General features: G+C 35.1%; 1 protein-coding gene across 1 annotated transcript in view; it reads right to left on the bottom strand.

The window, feature by feature from the left end:
- LOC137616967 (uncharacterized) overlaps positions 1-12,561 on the bottom strand; it is a 64,351-nt gene extending 51,790 nt beyond the window's left edge. Inside the window, exon 1 of the mRNA XM_068346836.1 lies at positions 12,373-12,561. Within this exon, the coding sequence (XP_068202937.1) occupies positions 12,373-12,546 (174 nt within the window). The 5' untranslated portion in view covers positions 12,547-12,561. The remainder of the gene's footprint in view (positions 1-12,372) is intronic.
- Between the last annotated feature and the right edge of the window lie 12,960 nt (positions 12,562-25,521).

Here is a 25,521-nt window from a genome sequence, read left to right as displayed (position 1 = left end):
TTTCATAGAGGTGTTATAGGCTGTGATCTGACGTTACACGAGTAGTGCTTTCATAGCGGTGTTATAGGCTGTAATCTGACGTTACATGAGTAGTGCTTTCATAGTGGTGCAATAGCCTGCGATCTGACGTTACACGAGTAGTGCTTTCATAGTGGTGCTATAGGCTGTGATCTGACGTTACACGAGTAGTGCATTCATAATGGTGTTATAAGCTGTGATCTGACGTTACACGAGTAGTGCTTTCATAGTGGTGCTATAGGTTATGATCTGACGTTACACAAGTAGTGGTTTCATAGTGGTGCTATAGGCTGTAATCTGACGTTACACGTGTAGTGCTTTCATAGTGGTGCTATTGGCTGTGATCTGACGTTACACGAGTAGTGCTTTCATATTGATGCTATAGGCTGTGATCTGACGTTACACGAGTAGTGCTTTCATAGCGGTGTTATAGGCTGTAATCTGACGTTACATGAGTAGTGCTTTCATAGTGGTGCTATAGCCTGTGATCTGACGTTACACGAGTAGTGCTTTCATAGTGGTGCTATAGGCTGTGATCTGACGTTACACGAGTAGTGCATTCATAATGGTGTCATAAGCTGTGATCTGACGTTACACGAGTAGTGCTTTCATAGTGGTGCTATAGGCTGTGAGCCGACGTTACGCGAGTAGTGCTTTCATAGTGGTGCTATAGGCTGTGATCTGACGTTACACGAGTAGTGCTTTCACAGTGGTGCTATAGGCTGTGATCTGACGTTACACGAGTAGTGCTTTCACAGTGGTGCTATAGGCTGTGATCTGACGTTACACGAGTAGTGCATTCATAATGGTGTTATAAGCTGTGATCTGACGTTACACGAGTAGTGCTTTCATAGTGGTGCTATAGGCTCTGATTTGACGTTACACGAGTAGTGCTTTCATAGTGGTGCTATAGGCTGTGATCTGACGTTACACGAGTAGTGCATTCATAATGGTGTTATAAGCTGTGATCTGACGTTACACGAGTAGTGCTTTCATAGCGGTGTTATAAGCTGTGATCTGACGTTACACGAGTAGTGCTTTCATAATGTTTTTATAGGCTGTGATCTGACGTTACACGAGTAGTACTTTCATAGCGGTGTTATAGGCTGTGATCTGACGTTACACGAGTAGTGCTTTCATAATGGTGTTATTGGCTGTGATCTGGCGTTACATGAGTAGTGCTTTCATAGTGATTTTATAGGCTGTGATCTGATGTTACACGAGTAGTGCTTTCATAGTGGTGCTACAGGCTGTGAATAAAGGGGTATCCCCTTATTTCTCCACAGTTTTCTGCTGTTATTATGGAAAATTTTACCGTTTTGGAATCCAGGCTAAGGCCATTTTTGTTCCTTTATACCAAATTTTAAAGGGAATTACCAAAATGGACCGAAAGTGAGTGTTTTTCTTTCCAAATGCTGATTAATAAAAAGCCAAGTGGTTGCACACTATCAAGGGAGCCCAATATGTTCCCAACTATAATAGTAGGTGAAGTACCGTGTTTATTATTGTAAAAATTATAATTGCATTATATTTCTCATGTGGTATTAGTCACAGAATATCAGTTTCTTGTATGATGATGAAAAGATTACCAAACTGTTTACAAAATTACTTGGGTATTCACACCCTTTTTTCCTTTGCTGCTGACTACTTCAGTCTCCCTTCGATTTCTTTTATTCCAATTCTTGTTTCCTCACCCTTCGGTTGTTCTCTCTCTCTCTCTCTCTCTCTCTCTCTCTCTCTCTCTCTCTCTCTCTCTCTCTCTCTCTCTCTCTCTCTCTCTCTCTCTCTCTCTTTAGTTTTATAAAACGTGATATTAACACTTTAATATTGCATTTAAACACTTCATGTGTGTCAGCTATACTTCAGATATAATTATATTGAATCCAAGACTAAAACGTGGTATTAACACTAGTGATATTGCATTTAAACACTTATGATGTGTGCCAGCTACACTTCAGGTCTAATTATATTGAATCCAAGACATCCTTCTTCTATCAGACAACTGGAAAGAAACTTATCTCAGAAAATGGCCAACATTGACAGTCAAAATTAAAAATTAAATCCGTCAAATACCTCAAGTAAAGAAAATGTATAGCAAGATCAGGCGATTGTTCAAAAGATAGTATAATATAATTTTGAATTGCCGTAAATGTTTGCCTTTTTATTTTTAGAAATTGAGTTGTTAAGATTATTGTTTATTGTGGTATGCAAGCATAGTTTGGATTTAGTGGATCCTGGAATTAGGCTACTGCCACAGGAAAATTTTATTTTAATTTTATTACTCTTTTCTCTGTCTAATTTTCTTAGCCGAATTATTGAAAATCGTCTCCTTTTTTTGTGTGTGTATTATCCCTTAATTTTTCTATGAGGATTATCAGCTGTAGACTATAAAGAGAAACAAAGTGTTTATGTTCAGTAAGTGATATGCGAGAGAAAGAAGAATTGTTGATGGCCAAGTGTCCCTTTAGCCTGAGGGCATAATCAGATCTGTCTTGTCACAACTAAACTCATTCCTTATGTGTCCCCATATTAAACGACCTGTATATGCTGACTTCTTCCCCCACTGACCAGGCCTGTATTTGTGTAAAGCCATGGTAAAGCTTACTTGTACCATCACCATATTTACTACTAAAGCCTACTTGTATCTTCACCATATTACGTCTAAAGCATACTTGTACCATCACCGTATTCACATGTAAAGCCTACTTGTGCCTTCGATGTATTTACATTTAAAGCCTACTTGTGCCATCACCTTATGTACGTGTAAAGCCTAATTGTGCTATCACCTTATGTACTTGTAAAGCCTACTTGTGCCATCACCTTATTTAAGTGGAAAGCCTACTTGGGCCATCACTTTATTTACTTGTAAAGCATACTTGTCCAATCACCTTATTTGCATGTAAAGTCTACTTTTTCCATCCCCTTATTTACATTTAAAGCCTATTTGTGCATTCACCTTATTTACATGTAAAGCCTACTTGTGCCATTACCTTATTTACGTCTAAATCCCACTTGTGCCATCACTGTATTTAGATGCGTAACCTACAAGTGCCATCACCGTATTTACACATAAAGCCTACTTGTGCCATCAGTGTATTTATGTCTAAAGCCTACTTGTGCCATCAGTGTATTTATGTCTAAAGCCTACTTGTGCCATCACCTTATGGGTTGTGGCCTGATTGGTAACGTCTCTGTCTGGTGTTTGCCAGATGGGGGAGTCCCACTCAGACTCGTTGGTGCCATTAGTGTCTGCAACCTTACCATCCTTGTGATCTAAGGTTTGGGGGTCTGGGAGAGCCTATAGGTCTATCTGCTGAGTCATCAGCAGCCACTGCCTGGCCCTCTCTGGTCCTAGTATGGGTGGAGAGGAGGCTTGGGCACTGATCATATAATATATGGTCAGTCTCTAGGGCATTGTCCTGATTGCTAGGGCAATGTCACTGTCCCTTGCCTCTGCCATTCATGAGCGACCTTTAAATCTTTAAAGCTTACATGTGCCATCACCATATTTACATCTAAAGCTTACTTGTGCCATCACCATATTTACATCTAAAGCCTACTTGTCCTATCACCATATTTACATCTAAAGCCTACTTGTGTCATCACCATATTTACATCTAAAGCCTACTTTTGCCATCACCATACTTACATCTAAAGCCTACTTGTGCCATCACCATATTTACATCCAAAGCCTACTTGTGGCATCACTATATTTACGTCTAAAGTCTACTTGTGCCTTCACCATATTTATGTGTAAAGTCTACTCAAGCCATCCCATATTTACGTCTAAAGCCTACTTGTACCGTCACCATCTTTACGTCTAAAGCCTACTTGTGCCCTCCCCATATTTATGTCAAAAGCCTACTTGTGCCACCACCAAACTTACATCTAAAGCATACTTGTGCTAACACCAGATTTACATCTAAAGCCTACTTGTGCCATCACCATATTTACTTCTAAAGTCTACTTTTGCCATCAATATATTTATATCTAAAGCCTACTTGTACCGTCACTATCTTTATGTCTAAAGCCTACTTGTGCCCTCCCCATATTTATGTCAAAAGTCTACTTGTGGCACCACCAAAATTGCATCTAAAGCATACTTGTGCCGTCACCATATTTAATGTCTAAAGCTTACACGTGGCGTCACCATATTTACATCCAAAGCCTACTTGTGCCATTACCATAATTTAAGTCTAAAGCCTACTTGTGTTATCACCATTTTTACGTCTAAAGCATACTTGTGCCATCACCATATTTACATCTAAATCATACTTGTACTGTCACCATATTTACGTCAAAACCCTACTTGTGTTATCACCATATTTACGTCAAAAGCCTATTTGCGCCATCACCATAGTTACGGCTGAAGCCCAGTAAGTTGGCCAGGGCACCAACCAACCACTGAGATACTACTGCTAGAGAGTTATTGGTTCTTTTAACTGGTCAGACAGTACTACATTGGATCCTTCTTATTGATTACAGCTCATTTTCATTTTCCCTACACACACTGAATAGTCTGGCCTATTCTCTACATATTCTCCTTTGTCCTCATACACTTGACAATACAGATTACCAAACAATTCCTCTTCACTGAAGGGTTTAACTACTGCACTGTAATTGTTTAGTGGCTACTTTCCTCTTGGTAAGGGTAGAACAGACTCTTTAGCTATGGTAAGCAGCTCTTCTAGGAGGACACTTTACCATGCTCTTCCACTGCCTTGGGGTAGAGTTCTCTGGCTTGAGGATACACTCGGGCACACTATTCCATCTTATTTCTCTTTCTCTTGATTTTTTCAGGTTTTTATGGTTTATTTAGGAGATATTCATTTTAATGTTGGCATTTTCCTTAGAATATTTTACTTTCCTTTTTCCTTTCCTCACTGGGATATTTTCCTTCTTGGAGCCCCTGTGCTTAAAGCATACTGCTTTTCCATCTAGGGTTTTAGCTTAGCAAGTAATAATAATAATAATAATATTAATATTAATAATAATAATAATAATCACCATATTTATGTCTAAAGGCTACTTGTGCCATCAGCTTATTTACATGTAAAGCCTACTTGCGCCTTCACCATATATATGCCATGTGTAAAGGCTACTTGCGCCATCATCATATTTACATCTAAAGCCTACTTATGTAATCACCATATTTACGTCTAAAGCCTGCTTGTGCCTTCACCACATTTACGTCTAAAGCCTACTTTTGTCATTACTGTATTTACGTATAAAGCCTATATGTGCCTTCAATGTATTTACTTCTAAAGCCTACTTGTGCCATCACCATTTTTATGTATAAAGCCTACTTGTGCCATCACCATATTTACTTATAAAGCCTACTTGTGCCATCACCATATTTATGTATAAAGCCTACTTGTGCTATCACCATATTTATGCATAAATCCTACTTGGACCATCTCCATATATTTTTGAAAAGCCTACTTGTGCCAGCAATGTATTTACATGTAAAGCCTACTTGTGCCATTGCATCATATTTATGCTAAGCCTACTTGTGACATCTCCTTATTCACATGTTAAGTTTACTTGTTCCTTCGACAATAGTTACGTCTAAAGCCTACTTTTGCCATCAATATATTTACGTCTAATGCCTACTGATGTCATCACCATATCTGTCATTCTCATTATATGTCCTGCCCATGTCCATTTCTCTTTTTACATATTATTATTATTATTATTATTATTATTATTATTATTATTATTATTATTACTTACTAAGCTACAACCCTAGTTGGAAAAGCAGGATGCTATAAGCCCAGGGACTTCAACAGGGAAAATAGCCAAGTGAGGAAAGGAAAGGAAAAATAAAATATTTTAAGAACAGTAACAACATTCCAAAAAATATCCCCTATATAAACTATAAAACTTTTACAAAAACAAGAGGAAGAGAAATAAGACAGAATAGTGTGCCCGAGTGTACCCTCAAGCAAGAGAACTCTAACCCAAGACAGTGGACGACCATGGTACAGAGGCTCTGGCACTACCCAAGACTAGAGGACAATGGTTTGATTTTGGAGTGTCCTTCTAGAAGACCTGCTTACCATAGCTAAAGTCTCTTCTACCGTTACCAAGAGGAAAGAGACCACTGAACAATTATAGTGCAATAACCCCTTGGGTGAAGAAGAATTGTTTCGTGATCTCAGTGTTGTCAGGTGTATGAGGACAGAGGAAAATATGTAAAGAATAGGCCAGACTATTTGGTGTGTGTGTAGGCAAATGGAAAATAAACCGTAACTGTAGAGAAGGATCCAATGTAGTACATTGTGGCAAGTCAAAGGACCCCATTCTCTCTAGAGGTATATCTCAACAGGTGGTTGGTGCTCTAACCAACCTACTACCTAATTTAGTTTGATCTTATATTCTCATCGCCTTTTATTTTGTCTGTGTTATTCCTATCATCATTCTCCCCATTGCTCTCTCAGTTGTATCCAGCTTATTTTGCAAGGCTTTAGTAAGGCTCCAAATTTTTTATGGATAAGTTCATACTGGTAGGACCATCTGATTAAATACTTTTAATTTTAGAGTAAGTGGCATTTTACTTCTCATAATCTCATTTTGTTTACCTAAAATATCTCCCTCTAATACTTATCTTCCTTTCAATTTCGGTCACATGACTTGTTGAAACACTTCATGTTCAAGTATGGATATTCCTTAAGAATTTCCAGAGGTTCGTCCATAAGCATTATTTGTTGTCCATGCATTTTCATAGAACATTATCTTAGTTTTAATCACATTAATTTTCAATCTTACATTTCTGCTTTCTCTATTCCAATCTTCTCTCACCTTTTGCAATTCTTTCCATGACCCACTAAATAGAACTGTCATCAGCAAATCTTAAGTTGTTAAGGTATTCCACGAAAATGTTAATTCCTACATTTTCCCAATATGAATTCTTAAAAATTTCTTCTAAGCACGCTGTGAATAGTTTAGGAGTCTCCCTGTCTAACTCCTTTTTCAATCGGAAGTAACTCACTACATGTTGTTTTTGGACTGCAACTGTACTTCCTGTATATATATCTTCGAATGTCCTAGCATAAAATTCACCTTTTTTTAAGTGATTTCATTATTACTGATGTATTTGACAATATTAAAAGATTTTTCATAGTGTATAAATGATATACTTAGTGGTTTGTCGTACTCTGTTGATTTTTTCATTAGGTGGTTAATTACGTGGATATGGTCAGTTGTTGAATACCCACTTCTAAAGCCTGTCTTCTCTTTTTATTGGTTGAAGTTTAGCTCTCTCTCTAATCGGGGTAATTTGATATTTGTAAATATTATTTTTTTTTATATTACTGAGAGTAAATTTACGACTTTGAAGTCTCCTCGATCTGTTATTAAATCATGTTGTTAGGTCATCTTCTCCTTTCTTAACTTCTCTTACTGTCACTTTTGGGACTGGCTGAGGTGTTTCATTATTTCTATTGACAAAGTTATTTCTTATATCATTATTGTATATTATTGTATAGAAATCCTCTGCAATTTTTATCACTCCATCTCTTTTTTTTGTAATAATTTAATTTCATCCTTTAATGCAAATATCTGTTGAAACCCTGTTACTTTTAGTTTGTTTATTGTTTTGGAAATTTATGCTTATTTTATCTCGTCTCCCTTCTTTATTAGGATTTTGGTGTTTTCTGAGTTTTCCTTGATCTTGTTTAAGAATTTCTCCACTTATCTCTTGTGTTGATGTCTAGTAACATTTACCTCCGGGAAATATACTATACATTTAAACATTCTTTCATACATCCCAAGGCTTGCCTGTCTCTCCATTGGCCTTTAAAAGAGGTTTATAGACTTATGCTGTCTTAAAGGTGCTGTGTGGCACTTACTGTCCCAAGAGTAGCAGGGCCTTGTTTCACCAACCCTCCTCTATACTACCCTGCTTTTGAATCCAAAGATACACTTCCAAAAGAAAGGCTTCCTTGCTTTTAATGTTAATGTCCCATTATCATGGAGATAAATGATAAGAATATCGGCATGTATATTGGTTGCTTAATTCCATTTTTTGTTTGTGATAAAAATACATTAAAGGCTTAAAGTATTCTTGAATAGTACCACCATCAGGTTACGACTCTTTGAAAGTCATAGTAGAACAGTGTCCTGGGATTCAGTTGGAAACCTTTTTCATAGACAGGTTAGGATGATGAGCATTCAAGCATAAGATTATCTAATAATCGAAATATTAGAAAAAAATCTGGCGTATTTCCACATAGATAATTGTTGCAATGCAATCAATCACTAGATGGTAATATCTTATATTCTACATTGATGGCCTTTCCAGCTATTCAGATATATGTAAACCATATTTGTCATTCTCCCTACTTTACCTCTGTTCTCATTTCCTTTGTTTTATCTTGCTGCCCAACCTCTTCTAAATTTTAATGCGTAATACAATTGCTGGTTTTACTCCACTTGTACATGACCCCTGAATGGACTCCTCAGTCCCAGCGCTGGGTCATATGACACAATATTCAGTAAATTGAATCCGATGCAGCTGATGTTGAAACTCCACTAAAATGGGATCATTGTGTAGATTTAGAGTCAATAGTTCGCTGACCATAAGTGACGTATGAGAGTTTCGGCTGGCTTTCGAATTTGACTGCATTTTCATCGGCAAAGGCAATGTAGATCATATCAAACCTTCGAACATGAAATATATATACAAGAATATCCCAATGGATTCCTGTTAAGCAATGAAAAAGTTGCATGTTGATAGCTTACTAACTTCATGTGGTAAATTCTACTGTTAAGTATATTTCCAATTTGTGTTTTAACTTACTTAAATATTTCCTTGTTGCAGAGCAAAATCAAAATATTTACCGGTGACCTTGTATCTCTTCCCCTTTTCTCTTTAATATAAATTAAAGATGATAAAACTTTCTAGGCCTGTATTTCTTGCCTTTGAACTGTGCTGGGCAGTCCCGCTGCAAAAGATTTTCCATTCTTCATTGTATTTTTTTTTGTGCGGTATATAATTTTAGATATTCTCTAATGGAACAAAATACGTTATCCTATGTATCAGTGTTGTGCGATATTAAACTGACTTTTGATTAGGGAAATCGACCAATATCTAACAACTTTAGAAGTTGGCAGCCTTGGAAATTGTAGTTTGTCGACTAGTTTAATGTGCTGAGTTTCGAAAGCCATTAAGGTTAATGTCCTTTGATACATGTTTGAGATAATAGAAGTACGTGTGTGAGAATGGCTTGGGAAACGACCAGTTAATGAAGGTCAAATGGGGTTTAATTTTGTAAAGTTTCATCGTACTGAAATTACCTTAGGATGTGGAAACGTCGAAGACTCGCAACTTGTTGAACACAAGTTCGCGACGCAACACTTGACTGAACGGTAGTCTTTTTTTTAGTGTTAAGACTTTTGCTGTCCTCCTTATAAGCTAAGAGGGAGGAAGTGTTGTAATGATATATATGTCTTATCAGATTATTATTATTATTACAACCCTTTTTGGAAAAGCAAGATGCTCTAAGCCCAAGGACTCCTAACAGGTTAAATAGCCGAGTGAGGAAAGGAAATTAGATAAAAATAAATTACAAGAGGACGTTAATACGTAATTAACAATTAAAATTAAATATTTTAAGAATAATAACATTAAAATAAAGTTTTTATTTATGAACTATAAAAAATTAAAAAACAAAATAAAAGGAAGAGAAATAAGATAGAATGGTGTGCCTGAGTGTACCCTCAAGCAAGAGAACTCTACCCCAAGACAGTGGAAGACCATGGTACAGAGACTATGGCACTACCATAGATAAGAGAACAATGGTTTGAGTTTGGAGTGCCCTTCTAGAAGAGCTGCTTACCATAGCTAAAGAGTCTTAGACCCTTACCAAGAGGAAAGTAGCCACTGAACAATTAACAGTGCAGTAGTTATTCCCTTGAGAGAAGAAAATTTGTTCGGTAATCTGTGTTGTAAGGTGTATGAGGACAGAGGAGAATCTGTAAAGAATATGCCAGACTATTCGGGTCATGTGTAGGCATAGGGCAAATGAGCCGTAACCAGTGAGAAGGATCCAATGTACAACTGTTTGACTAGTCAAAGGACCCAATAACTCTCTAGTGTTAGTATCTCAACTGGTGGCTGGTGCCCTGGCCCACTTACTACCTAAAATATTTCATATGCAGCATTTGCTATGTTCTTATGGACACTGGTCATATATATATATATATATATATATATATATATATATATATATATATATATATATATATATATATATATATATATATGTGTGTGTGTGTGTGTGTGTGTGAATGTATATACGTAAATGTATCTGTATATATATGTATGTATATATATGTATATATATATTATATATTATATATATATATTTGTATATATGTATATGTATATGTATATATATATATATATATATATATATATATATATATATATATATATATATATATATATGTATATATATACATATGTATATATATATATATATATATATATATATATATACTGTATATGTATATATACTATATGTATATATATGTATATATATATTATATATATGTGTAGTAGGTAAGGAGAGATTTGCATAATTTAAAAGTTATTGTATGATTATCTCTTTTTCTTTTTATACATACACATATATATACCGTTATATATGAATACACTTTATATATATATATATATGTATATATATATTTATATAATTTATATATATATGTATATATATATATATATATATATATATATATATATATATATATATATATATATATATATATCTAGCTATATATGAAGAATATCATATGCATAACCATTTTTTACAATAATTCTAATCTCCGTTCCTCCCCTTACTTCCATTCTCCTTTGCGAATAGCAGCAGGAAATTACTTTTCCAGCGCGAGTATATAAGAGAATATTATTTATAAGACTCGCTTCCGATTCTTGCATGCAACGTAGTATCATACATTTTATGAAAGGAAGTTTGAGAATTTATGAGATGAATTTAATAAGGTATATTTTGCCATGGCTTTCCTCTTTCATCTTATTTTCCCATTCCCTAAATCTTGTTATTTTGACTCTCTATTCTGGGCTAGTAGAAGATACTGATATTATTGTTATTATTATTGTTACTATCGTTATTATTAGTACACAAATGCTATAAGAAGGGGGTTGATATTTACAGTTTTTCTGTATAGTTGCCTCATGCTTTTGATATGTCAAGTAAATTTTGTTTTCCTGCATTTTGTTTGAGAATTGGTTATACAGTATATCGATTCATTTGTGCTACGCAAAAAAATACTGATAAGAATAATTTTGTCTTTATAATTATTATCATTATAATTTGTATTATAGTTGTCGTTCTCAATGTACATACCTTACTATAAAAAATTGAGTGCAGTCATATATATTTATATATATATATATATATATATATATATATATATATATATATATATATATATATATATATATATTATATATCTAAAATATATGTATATATATATGAATATAGATATATAAATATATAAATATATATATATGCATACATACATACATACATACATACCTAATAGAAGGAAAAGATACATGAAGCCAAACTCGAGCAAGTAACAAAGGTAATCCGATTAATAAAGTAACTAAGAAATATATTCATGGCATAAAACAGAAAGAAGATAGATATCAGGTAGAATATTGTGCATCTAGGGAATGTTCATCTCTAACTCCCTCAAACATTTGAAACCACTCTTGTTAGCTTAAAAATCCTACTCTTACTTGGTTTAAGTTGGTTCTTATTCCCTTAAATAACGAAGTTTTTTTAACATTGGGTGACAAACTTAAGTGATTGAAATGATAGAACTCCTTGCAAAGTACTTTTCGGATCAAGCTTGTTTTTTGAAAACTATAGTTTTTGCAAAATGTAATGTTAAAGAGGAGACGTGGGCCACATTGGAAAAAAAAAATAAAAAAAAAAAAAACACTCGGGGCACATTCCTTTGTAGCCTACATCCAAGGTAGTCTATAACTCGTGTTAAGATTCAACTTTTTATGCTTTGGGCATACTGATAAGAATAATTTGGCTATTAACCTCTGTGTCTGTTAACGTCTCTTTCTTTCTGTCTGTGTGTCTGTTTCTTCACCTATCTACTAAGTTTTAAGTTTTGAAATTATGAAGCTGATGTTTTAAGAGGTCAAGGTCTAAACCGGAGTTGTATTACCCATGCACATCTTATATCACTGACCCTCTGTTGAATAAAGTCATCAAATTGCTTACCCTACCGATCTATGTCTCAAGAGATTGAGAAATCGATTAAAAACAGGAAGAATCTCATAACTATTGAAAAAAAGTAGTTGTGCCTTACCATACAATGCGTGTCTGTAGAAGCGCAGTGCTGTGACTGACTCAGTTCATATTTGATGCAATTGTTGCATTTGTAGCAGCGAAGAGCAGCCGAGCCCTGAGGTCCACAACCCAGGGTGGCCATGAAGAACACTACTGCTACAGCCGCTGTCCAGCGCCACGCCTGAGCCTCCATTTGAACCTTTTTTCCTTTCCTAGAAAGAGAAAATTGGATTCGTGGATGAAAAAATGTTTTGATTTATTGATTATGAACTAGTTTATATATATATATATATATATATATATATATATATATATATATATATATATATATATATATATATATATATGTATATATATATACATACACATATAAATCGTCATCTTCATCAGCCGCTACTAGTCCACTCCAAAACAAAGGCCTCAGACATGTCCTTCTACTTGCGTTTGTTTTTGGTCTTTCTATGACATTCTACACCCGCAAACATTCTTAGTTCGTCAATCCATCATATTCTATTCCTTTCCTTGCTTCTTTTCCAATCTCAAAGGACCCATTCTGTTATTCTTAATGTATATCTATTATTTGTCCTTTTCATTATGTGTCCTGCCCGTTTACATTTCTTTTTCACACTTGTTAGAATATCCCCTACTTTAGTTTGTTGTTAATCTATACTAATGATCTGAGAGACATTTAAACATTTCAATTTCTTAGAACCATTTGCTACGCAGTAATAGAAATATGATTTTTTTTTTTAATTGTCAGAGGAATAAAGTAACGCCTCTGACCCCGTTATCACATTTTACACAGAAACAAATAAATAAATTCCAGGTCGATATTTATATCTATTGAACACGATATTGTGTTGAATTTATCATACATATATATATATATATATATATATATATATATATATATATATATATATATATATATACATATATATATGTGTGTATATATATATATATATATATATATATATATATATATATATATTTATATATGTGTATATATACATATATAGATATATGTATGTATAAGAATATATGTAGATATAAATATGTGAGTGTATATATATATATATATATATATATATATATATATATATATATATATATACTGTATATCTATGTGTATATATATATTATATTATATATAATATATATGTATATATAATATATATAGAATATATGTATATGTATGTATAATATATATATATATATATATATATATATATATATATATACTGTAGAATGGCAAAAATCAACACAATATTACGTTTAATAGAAATAATTTCCTCCTGAAATTTATTATCTATTTATTTATTCATTTATTTATTTATTTGCTTATAAAATGTGTTGGCAGGATCAGAGGTATTAGTTCATCCTTCAGGCATTTAGAAAAAATCATATTTTTATTACTGCGTAGCAAATGGTTCTAAGATATTGAAATATTTAAATGTTTCTCTCTCTCAGATTATCAGTATAGATTCCCTAATGCAAAGGTTAGCTGGTAATAACTTATCCTACCTCACATAAGTTCGTACATCGCCTCTCCAAAGCTTCAAGGAGATCTGAGAAATGATATACGAGACGCTTGATAAATAGACCTATAAGATTAATTCAAATTCATTCAGACTCACGTGGGTCACTGTAGGCATTGGTAAAAGGTATTAGCATCTTTCTGTCGGCTCCTATCTCCAACCATATTTAAGCCATATACTTTAGGATAACTCCTGCTACTTTTCTTCCATCTTGGTGTCACACTTTCATGCAAGTTTTACTTTATCGTGTAGTTGTAATGATTTTCGCCAGGTGCAACTTGGTGCTGAGGGTCTCACCAGGTCTTAGGCACACGGTCATATGACCCATACACTGTATACCATAATTCAAATAAGCATAGATTGTATTTCTAAAATTTATCAAGTCAACTAAAAAGAGCAGCTGGATTCATACTGCTTCCAAGAAATGGAACGAGTTTATGACCCATTTCAATCATGGCCCGAGATTTGTCCCTTCACGGATGCTGGCCCCGTTGCCATTTCCTTCGACAGGCGAAATTGTTCGGTCGGTTGTTGCTTAGAGTTGTTGACATCGCCTTTAACGCTTAGAGCTTAGACGAATTTCATTTCCGTCGGGCTTAGCATTTATTTCCGGTCTCCTGATTCTACTTGACTTTCTATCTTTTCGCAATTTGGATAAGGGACATATTATATCGGCATGGTTTCGTATACATGTATTCTCACACACTCGCGCGCACTCGCACACGTGTATATATATATATATATATATATATATATATATATATATATATATATATATATATATATATATATATATATATATGTATGTATGTATAATATCTATATATATTATATATAAATATGTATAAATATATACAGTGTATATTTGTATATAATATATATATGTATATTTATTTATATATATACAGTATATATTTGTATATAATATATATATATGTATATATATTTATGTATACAGTATATATGTTCATATATATACAGTGTATATTTGTTTATAATATATATGTATATATATTTATATATATATATACACATAAATATTTATATATATATACAGTATATATTTGTATATAATATATATGTATATATATATATATATATATATATATATATATATATATATATATATATACAGTATATATATATATGTATATATATATATATATATATATATATATATATATATATAAGTATGGAAGTAGATACATTTTTAAATACGTGACATTATAGTTAACAGTGATGACGAATTATCAAGAATAGTTTGTATTTTGATCACTATGTTGGCGAATCTTCTAAGTTTTCTTTGTTTCAAGTTGTCTCGATCCCTTATTCCTACATTTTCAAATTATTGATTGCGGGAATTGCTGAACATTTTCAGCACGTAGTCAATAAATATGATAAAAATTATGGTTTGTTTTTTAAACAAAGTATAAAAAATAGTATAGTAAAAAATAAACATGGTTTTGTAACAGCATTGACTAAACATGTACACTATGTTGAACAGTAGATCTTTTATTCCTGGCTGACTCGTACTCGTGTACCCAGAGAGAGAAAGACAATAAACACGAGTTTCTTATTTCCATATCTGAGACGTGGATAGAAATGCTTGGGCTACTTCCTTACTGTAGTGCTTAACTTGTTCAAATAGTCTTCGGATCACGAATTCCGTCTAACCAGTCTTGGAGAAGAAATGCAGTGAAACATAATGTAATTCATATATGATAAGTACCAATTATTTGCCAAAGTATTTGAAAGTTAACGTAATTTTTGACATAGCTGGTGAATTAGTTTACTAAATAAGGTGTAAATCAATGTGACAGATGAACAGTGAAAATATATACCGAAAACTATATAAATGTATTCAAGTATTTTCATAGGATACATTGTTTTTATAAAAAAACAAATATTTTTTTAGCCTTGTGAAATCACACTATAGAATACAACGATACAGCTTTTCCTGCACGTCGCTCTATAAGCTAATGCAATGCATAAGAACGAAGCCGACAGCACTGTCGCCTTGATTTACTGATTGTGGGAATGAATGAATGAACGAGAATGGGGAGAGATTTGAGTCCGTCTCTCATAGGAAACAGTAGACTTATCAATTATGGGGAACAAAGTCTAACTTTGGTTAATGGAGTTTATTATCAGGATTGGAATATTAGTAAATTTTCCATGAGGATATACATATATACTGTACATACTTAAATGCGCACACATAGTTACAAATACTCACGCATGTATACATATGTGTGCGTGTGTATATGGTAGTGCGTATACAGGTATACGTTGGTCACATTTGCCGTCCATCCGAAAAAAAAATGCAAGACGCAAAGGCTTTGCGCAGAAATATTGGTAATTTCAGATCCCTGACATATATATATTTTTTTCTTTTTTTTTCTTTTTTCCCCGAAAAATAGTGTCTTTCTGCAAAGAGGTTTTTGATCCTCTTACTTCTGTGACCTTTTATAATACCGTCTTTTGGGAAATTTAACAGCAGAAATCGGACATGAAAGTAGCTTAGCGTAGTGGAAATCGTGTAATGTGTGTTAAAAGCTCTCTCTCTCTCTCTCTCTCTCTCTCTCTCTCTCTCTCTCTCTCTCTCTCTCTCTCTCTCTCTCTCTCTCTCCCCCTGGTTTCGAATTCAATTATGCTACTCTGACCTAGTCGTCATTCCTAACACTTACTCCCTCATTCAAGTCACGTAATTAAAGCAAATTCAAAGTTATTCAATAGATAAGATTCCTCAATTATTAAGAAATATAGAGGTATATGGGACGAGTAATCACATATCTTTATCAAGCCCAGACCCGATGGAGGTCATAGACCCGTTCATTAAAGGATAGAATGATGTCAATTGAGAAACGGAAGAAGAAAGCGCGTTCAAAATCCCCTTTAAGGCTTCAGTCAGCTGTATGTCTGGTAAAACAGTTAGATACTAGATTTTATTTATTTATTTATGCGGATATCAGAGATCTTTGTAATTTCACTATATTCTAATAAGCTTTGTAAATTTTTATGAATGTATTTCTTTCTTTTACAAAACTTTATAATCTCTGTAACAATGTAAAGACGTTTCTCTAGGTTACGGAATCTGTCCTTTCTATGAAAGCCTTTTTCTGTAATTTAGTTTTCCTTTCATTCAATTTTCTTGTAAAATTCAGAGAATTTTTTAATCTTTTCGAAAGAAAGTCTCTAAAATCTAGAAATCTTTATAATCTGTAAATATGCTGTTGGCTAGTTTTCTTATGTTTTCATTTAATTATTTCAAAACTTGTATATTTCAAAATTATCTGACTTGGGGCGTTTTTATTTTTTTATTTATTTTTTTTTTTAAGATACCCTTATTAACTTGGACTTGCAAATTGATTAATTCCATTTCAAAATTTGGAATATTAATAATACTGGCTTCCATATTTATTAGCAGCTTTAATTATATCCATTAAATAGTATAACAATATTCACTTTGAGCCTTCGGCTATTTAAGCTAATGTCAATATAAGATCTTCATATATTTTCAGGGGTAGATTATGAAAGCAAATATTTTCATTACCTTATTTTTTTTATAATGAAAACTTTGTTTTATATTCATTCAGTACCATAACCCACATGCTCCCTTGCAAACTCATCAACGGCGTTAATGATAAAAAAAAAAAAAAAACTTTTAGATTAATTTCTACTTCACATTAGGATCAAACCGAAGACTCGTCCAAAAGAAAGGCAAGGGAACTACCAACCAAGCCAGCTTGCATTTCATTTGAAGACTAGGGTTCGATCCCGATATTAAAAGTTTAAAGGTCACTCATGAGCGACAAAGACATGGGAGACAACAATGACCTACAGACTAAGCACCCTCCCCACTCAGACTGGACCAAGGAGGGCCAGGCAATGGCTACTCATGTCTGTGCAGGTGTGTACTAAACTCTCCTAAACCCCCTGTCCCTACCCCACAATGATAATAATGTTGCACACACATTACTGGAAATTATTTGGCTTGAACGGGTTTGAACTCCCGACAAATGTACTGCGAGAAAAGGACATTTCCAAGAGGTTAATATAACCTGATATTGTATCACTTCTGTTATTTGAGACATCTTAATCACCCCTACCCTGCATACCCCCCCCCCTCCAACAGGCAGAAAGTTAGGGTGACTCATATCACATCGGAATGGTGTTGCAAGTAGGTGAGCTCTATTTCTTGCAACGCAAAAATGTTTGCAATTGAATTAAGGGAATGTTACAACTGCTTGAAAGTAATGATGCAATCTCATTAAGGTCTTCATATACCAAATTCCATGTGAGCTTGGTCGATTTATGCATTTTCATACAAACGCCTGGTCATTTTTTTTCAAGCTGATTTCGATATTTTCTTTCATTTACGTAACCTATTAAGATCTGTTTTTATTAGCTTTCTTTTCCTTGTAGTCTATTTGTATTTTCAGTTCTAGCTTTCCATACCTTTTAATTTCATCAACATCCACGTAATTTCCTTTAGACATAATCACGAAACTTTACGTGAAACACACTGGCCTTCCATTTGCGAAAGAAATTGCTAAATCTCAGTAATTATTTGGCGTGGTTAAGTATTGCGTTTGTATATAGAAATAAATCCTTTTTATTCTTGAGCACCACTTAAGTTCTTTGTGATGTTTGGAGCTGAAGTTGAAGATGCATACAGTTTCGTCTTGAGCCTATGTAGAACTCTGCATGTCCCTCTCACAACTTCTACTGGCGTGCTTTTTTCCCATTTGTATATATGGGATAAGCACGGTTGCCTTCTTTTAGTAGGACTTTGCTTTGGCTTTGGTGTAGACCGTAGTCCCGATTTGCTGCCCTGCCTGACATCGCTAAGACCCCGATACCGTATGTTCATGTGTTGTACCAGTCACCAGTGCCCTTCCTCTTAGCAGTGAGTAGTCCTGGCGTGATTAGGTCGACAGTTCGAGACGTGTGAGGCGTCTGTTATCATTTTAGGTGTTGGAGTGGCTTTCTTTGTGTGTGGATTAGTCTGTAACACCCATTTGCCTTAAGCAAACCTATCTGTCGATTACATACATAATCCTGGGGTGTCTACACGGATAGAAAAGTGTCTGCCTCTGACTGGTCGGCTGCGGATTTGAACCCGCACCACAAACTTCTACGAAGTCCGAGTTTGCTACCCTAATCGACTTTGCCATCGAGGCTCTGCATATTCGACCCACAACCTGGATTGCAAATTAGCGAGTTGCTTTTTCAAGCATTACAATTCAATGTATGCGTGCAACATTTTATTCACGCCGGAATGAATGGTAATTACCGGTCGTATTGTGTCTTCCAATTCTTGCTTAAAGGTACAGTCGGGGATACTATTCTACTTGTTTCCTTATTTCATTTCCTCGCACGGCTATTTACCCTGTTGGAGCCCTTGGGCTTATAGCATCTTTCTTTTATAACTAGGGTTGTAGCTTGGCATATAATAATAGTAATACTAATAAACCAACGACCATTGATTTAACTGAATCTTTGACACAAACTTCCAACAGTGATGAATTTGGTCAGGAGTTGCCTTAGGATATCCATCACCCTTTCACGGGGAACCAACTCCTTTAGTGGCGACCTACACTTCCGGCCCAGGCTCCCACATTGCATTCTAAAATGTAAGGTCGATCATGAGGTCAGGAATCAAAATTGCAAGATATCACCGGGCCCGTTTAAAGGTGAAACAACTTCAGTTGAAAGACGAGGCCTGTCGGATCTAGCAGTGGTTGAGCACTTTTTTTTGTTTACCAAAGACTGACATTTCCCGCATAACTGTTCCTTTTCCTGGTGTTTTCCCTCAGGGTAATTGGATATCGGGAAATAAAATTTTTCTTTCGTTTTTACCTCATGTATTTTAAGAAGAAATTTATTCAATTTTGTCTTTTCTTTCGTATTACGTTTTTCTCCCTTACATTTGAGTAGAATGATATTTTCATATTTCTGTCTTTGTAGCTGGTATTTTCCTATTTGTTTGATTTATATATCGCGTAATTTCCTTTAATTTATTTTAGCATTTTTACTTTCATTTTGTTATGACATGAATTCATATTTTCTTTCATATTTTCTTTGGGTTTCTTTGTTTAGTATCTGTTTCCCTACCCTCTTTATCATTAATTAATCACCCTTTCCTTCAACCATATTTTCATTCCTTAATTCTTTGAACTGGCGATACAACTTCCATGGTCATCAGTGGATTGGTATGTTGAGCGAGGATCATAGGAGCCATGTTAGTAAATACTGAGGAGTAGGAACGAGGGGGCAGACACACTCGTACTGGGATTCATTATGCGTAACGATTAATGCTTCTCTCTCTCTCTCTCTCTCTCTCTCTCTCTCTCTCTCTCTCTCTCTCTCTCTCTCTCTCTCTCTCTCTCTCTCTCTCTCTCTCTCCAGTCGTCACCATCGTCTTGGGAAAACAGTAATTATCGTAGGGTGTTTGAAAGGTATAATGTTATTTATCATGATTATCTGCTCAGGTACTACCTTTATACAAGAGTTGAGTTCTTGCATAAAGTCATTTTGACTCAACAAGGGCTACAAACCGGGTAAAATAATGAAATAAAAAAGGCAGAAGGAATTATTAGAATTAAGTGATATGAAATTTTAATGGAATATTGCATATGGCTGTATGTAGTTGATGTTATTTATTGAAGTTCTATTAAGATAGAATAAAAATTACTAAAAGAGATAAGCGATGAACCTTTACGGTCATACGAGTGTTTTATATTATTGTTATTTTACTATAGCTTTATTTTTTTTAATACACCAATAGAACCATTTTCCATATTCTATAACTTTTTCGTTCCTGTTCCTGGTGGATTTATTATATTAGTTCCATACAAAGTGGATGATAAAACAATGCCCTTCCAGTGTTTTTTTCTAACAGGACATTATTTCGATCGTTTATATTATTCTGAAAACTTTTAACTTTGATGTTTTATTTGCTTTATATATCATTTCCAGTTTATTTATATACTGTACCTACATCGAGCACTACAATAAATACCGTTCTTATTGTTGTCAGCTTGTAATTGTGGAAAAGTACTTTTAAGAAAACAGAATTAATTTTTTATTGCCGGTAATGATTTGTGCTTTTGATTAATATACACCACTGATCAGTTATGACAATCCAGAGACATAATAAAATAGATGTTTATAGTATGGTGTATTATGGGGGATGGGAAAGTTAACTTTAAGGAATCTTCTAGATTTGTAATCAGGTTAAGCTACGTTTATTATGGAAGTTAAACTCTCTCTCTCTCTCTCTCTCTCTCTCTCTCTCTCTCTCTCTCTCTCTCTCTCTCTCTCTCTCTCAAATCAGAGAGAGAGAGAGAGAGAGAGATTGATTGAATCAATCAATCAATCTCTCTCTCTCTCTCTCTCTCTCTCTCTCTCTCTCTCTCTCTCTCTCTCTCTCTCTCTCTCTCTCTCTCTATCTCTATCTGTTTTATTTATGTAATGTACTTGATCTTTGTGTTACCAGGGCATGAGAAAATCCTCTAATAATGCTCTATATATTTTTTTTTTTATAAAAAGTCGAAATAATACATGTTTGTGCATCGCTTAGATGCTCCACCAAACTGAAAAACAATAAATCCTTTTTTCTTTTCTTTTTTTTTTTTTTTTTTTTTTTTTTTTGCTAATGGCCAATATCAGTTCGAAATAAAAAATACTGTGCATTTTGTTACAGATGAATTTGAAGATATTTCATTTAGAAAAAATCGGGACCCCTTGCGAAAAGAAATTAGGGAATTAATGTAAACTTTGAACAACGTAGCCTAAAGTCACCACACCTCTTCTGAGAATATCGTGAAATTAAAACTCCTCCAGATGGTTTGGGAGGAGATCCCCGTAATTACAGGTACTCCAAACTAATTACGGTATTATAAGAAATAACATGGTTTTAAGGGCAAAGTTATTATGGCCTTAACTAGCTAGTTATGACGCTACAACGCTAAATTCTTCACGGTCAACATTGTTACAAAGTTTGAAAGTTTTAATCTTATTAAAGTAGATGTAATTTGGCAAACTTAAAGGAGTAAGATTAATGATAAGTGGTTAACATTCATCTGGATTCATAAAGAAAAGTTTCAGTAATTACCTCAACGTAGGTAGTTAGGTATGATTGCTTATTTGTGTGCTTGTTTCTCTGTTCATGTATTTATTTCTCTGTTGGTGTATTTGTTGGAATAGGTAATACGAAAATTCATTAGAGAAAATTAACAGTGGACCTCGTGACTGGTAACAAGACAAATAATTATTAGATGTGATGAAGAAAAGGAAATTAACTGTTGATGAGAAATAATTTAATGTAAATTGCTGCAAATATTGCCCAGTCTTGACGGAGGTTTAAGTCTTTAAATACTCTTTTTGTAGCAGTATTTAAATTGACACATACTAAATTAGGTAGTTTTCATAAAAGTCGAAATAAATATGTTTAGAACAGATGGAATTTCGTGGATTACCTTTTGATTAACTTTAAGCGTGTATCATTGAAGACAATTGATGGTTTGTCGATAAGTAAACATTTCGCATATTATGAGACATATTTTCTAGTCATGAGGCGATGTCAATATTGTTAGGCCACTGAATGTCATTTAGTGAGGGTATTCAGTACCTGCGTGACTAGATCGGTTCAAGATCAAATCCAATACATTGGGAGGTATTCATAAAAATGAAGGATATCCTTGTAACCATAAGGTAGAAGTACAAGGTAATTCTCTGAAGCAAAAGGTAGAAGTATAAGCAAATCTTTCTTTCCATATTCATAATGATTACCTTTTACTTGCGAGGATATCCTCCAAGCAGAAGTAAAAGGTTGACTCGTGTTTCGGGAGCGCTTAGTTACATGTTGGAACTTGTAAGATTTCATTTGTGCTGTCAAGATAAGGAAGAGTTTAGGATTTATGATAAGTATTTAATGCCCTGTTTTTACTTGTATTTAATTAAGTTTACGCATCAGAAAGAACATAGACGCCGCCGTGCCTTCCCCAAAGCCTCGCTGGCGACATCTATCCCCCACCCCTTTCATTAGAAGTTCTTTGACCTCTTTTTAGCTCCCACGCCTCTTGCATTAGAAGTTCTTTGACCTCTTTTTCCCTCCCACACCCCTTGCATTAGAAGTTCTTTGACCTCGATTTAGCTCCCCCATCCCTTGCATTAGAAGTTCTTTGACCTCTTTTTAGCTCCCCCACCCCTTGCATTAGAAGTTCTTTGACCTCTTTTTAGCTCCCACACCCCTTTCATTAGAAGTTCTTTGACTTCTTTTTAGCTCCCACACCCCTTGCATTAGAAGTTCTTTGACCTCTTTTTAGCTCAAACACCCCTTGCATTAGAAGTTCTTTGACCTCTTTTTAGCTCCCCTACCCCTTGCATTAGAAGTTCTTTGACCTCTTTTTAGCTCCCACAACCCTTGCATTAGAAGTTCTTTGACCTCTTTTTAGCTCCCACACCCCTTGCATTAGAAGTTCTTTGACCTTTTTTTAGCTCCCCCACCCCTTGCATTAGAAGTTCTTCGACCTCTTTTTAGCTCCCCCACCCCTTGCATTAGAAGTTCTTTGACCTCTTTATAGCTCCCCCACCCCTTGCATTAGAAGTTCTTTGACCTCTTTTTAGCTCCCCCACCCCTTGCATTAGAAAGTTTTTAGCTCCCACACCCCCTTGCATTAGAAGTTTTTTGACCTTTTTTTAGCTCCCCCACCCCTTGCATTTGAAGTTCTTTGACCTCTTTTTAGCTCCCCCACCCCTTGCATTAGAAGTTCTTTGACCTCTTTTTAGCTCCCACACCCTTTGCATTAGAAGTTCTTTGACCTCTTTTTAGCTCCCACACCCATTGCATTAGAAGTTCTTTGACCTCTTTTTAGCTCCCACACCCCTTGCATTGGAAGTTCTTTGACCTCTTTTTAGCTCCCACACCCCTTGCATTAAAAGATCTTTGACCTCTTTTTAGCTCCCCCACCCCTTGCATTAGAAGTTCTTTGACCTCTTTTTAGCTCCCACACCCCTTGCATTAGAAGATCTTTGACCTCTTTTTAGCTCCCACACCCCTTGCATTAGAAGTTCTTTGACCTCTTTTTAGCTCTCACACCTCTAGCATTAGAAGTTCTTTGACCTCTTTTTAGCTCCCCCACCCCTTGCATTAGAAGTTCTTTGACCTCTTTTTAGCTCCCACACCCCTTGCATTAGAAGTTCTTTGACCTCTTTTTAGCTCCCCCACCTCTTACATTAGAAGTTCTTTGACCTCTTTTTAGCTCCAACACCCCTTGCATTAGAAGTTCTTTGACCTCTTTTTACCTCCCACACCCCTTGCATTAGAAGTTCTTTGACCTCTTTTTAGCTCCCCCACCCCTTGCATTAGAAGTTCTTTGACCTCTTTTTAGCTCCCACACCCCTTGCATTAGAAGTTCTTTGACCTCTTTTTAGCTCCCACACCCCTTGCATTAGAAGTTCTTTGACCTCTTTTTAGCTTCCACGCCCCTTGCATTGGAAGTGCTTTGACCTCTTTTTAGCTCCCACACCCCTTGCATTAGAAGTTCTTTGACCTTTTTTTAGCTCCCCCACCCCTTGCATTAGAAGTTCTTTGACCTCTTTTTAGCTCCCCCACCCCTTGCATTAGAAGTTCTTTGACCTCTTTATAGCTCCCCCACCCCTTGGATTAGAAGTTCTTTGACCTCTTTTTAGCTCCCCCACCCCTTGCATTAGAAAGTTTTTAGCTCCCACACCCCCTTGCATTAGAAGTTCTTTGACCTTTTTTTAGCTCCCCCACCCCTTGCATTTGAAGTTCTTTGACCTCTTTTTAGCTCCCCCACCCCTTGCATTAGAAGTTCTTTGACCTCTTTTTAGCTCCCCCACCCCTTGCATTAGAAGTTCTTTGACCTCTTTTTAGCTCCCCCACCCCTTGCATTAGAAGTTCTTTGACTTCTTTTTAGCTCCCCCACCCCTTGCATTAGAAGTTCTTTGACCTCTTTTTAGCTCCCACACCCCTTGCATTAGAAGTTCTTTGACCTCTTTTTAGCTCCCACACCCCTTGCATTGGAAGATCTTTGACCTCTTTTTAGCTCCCACACCCCTTGCATTAGAAGTTCTTTGACCTCTTTTTAGATCCCACACCCCTTGCATTAGAAGTTCTTTGACCTCTTTTTAGCTCCCACACCCCTTGCATTAGAAGATCTTTGACCTCTTTTTAGCTCCCACACCCCTTGCATTAGAAGTTCTTTGACCTCTTTTTATCTCTCACACCTCTAGCATTAGAAGTTCTTTGACATCTTTTTAGCTCCCCCACCCCTTGCATTAGTAGTTCTTTGACCTCTTTTTAGCTCCCACACCCCTTGCATTAGAAGTTCTTTGACCTCTTTTTAGCTCCCCCACCTCTTACATTGGAAGTTCTTTGACCTCTTTTTAGCTCCCACACCCCTTGCATTAGAAGTTCTTTGACCTCTTTTTACCTCCCACACCCCTTGCATTAGAAGTTCTTTGACCTTTTTTTTAGCTCCCCACCCCTTGCATTAGAAGTTCTTTGACCTCTTTTTAGCTCCCACACCCCTTGCATTAGAAGTTCTTTGACCTCTTTTTAGCTTCCACACCCCTTGCATTAGAAGTTCTTTGACCTCTTT

This window comes from Palaemon carinicauda, chromosome 23 (genome assembly GCF_036898095.1).
Source record: "Palaemon carinicauda isolate YSFRI2023 chromosome 23, ASM3689809v2, whole genome shotgun sequence".
Lineage (NCBI taxonomy): Eukaryota > Metazoa > Arthropoda > Malacostraca > Decapoda > Palaemonidae > Palaemon > Palaemon carinicauda.
The sequence above is the reverse complement of the archived record's forward strand: the minus strand, read 5'-3'. Positions and strand labels throughout refer to the sequence as shown.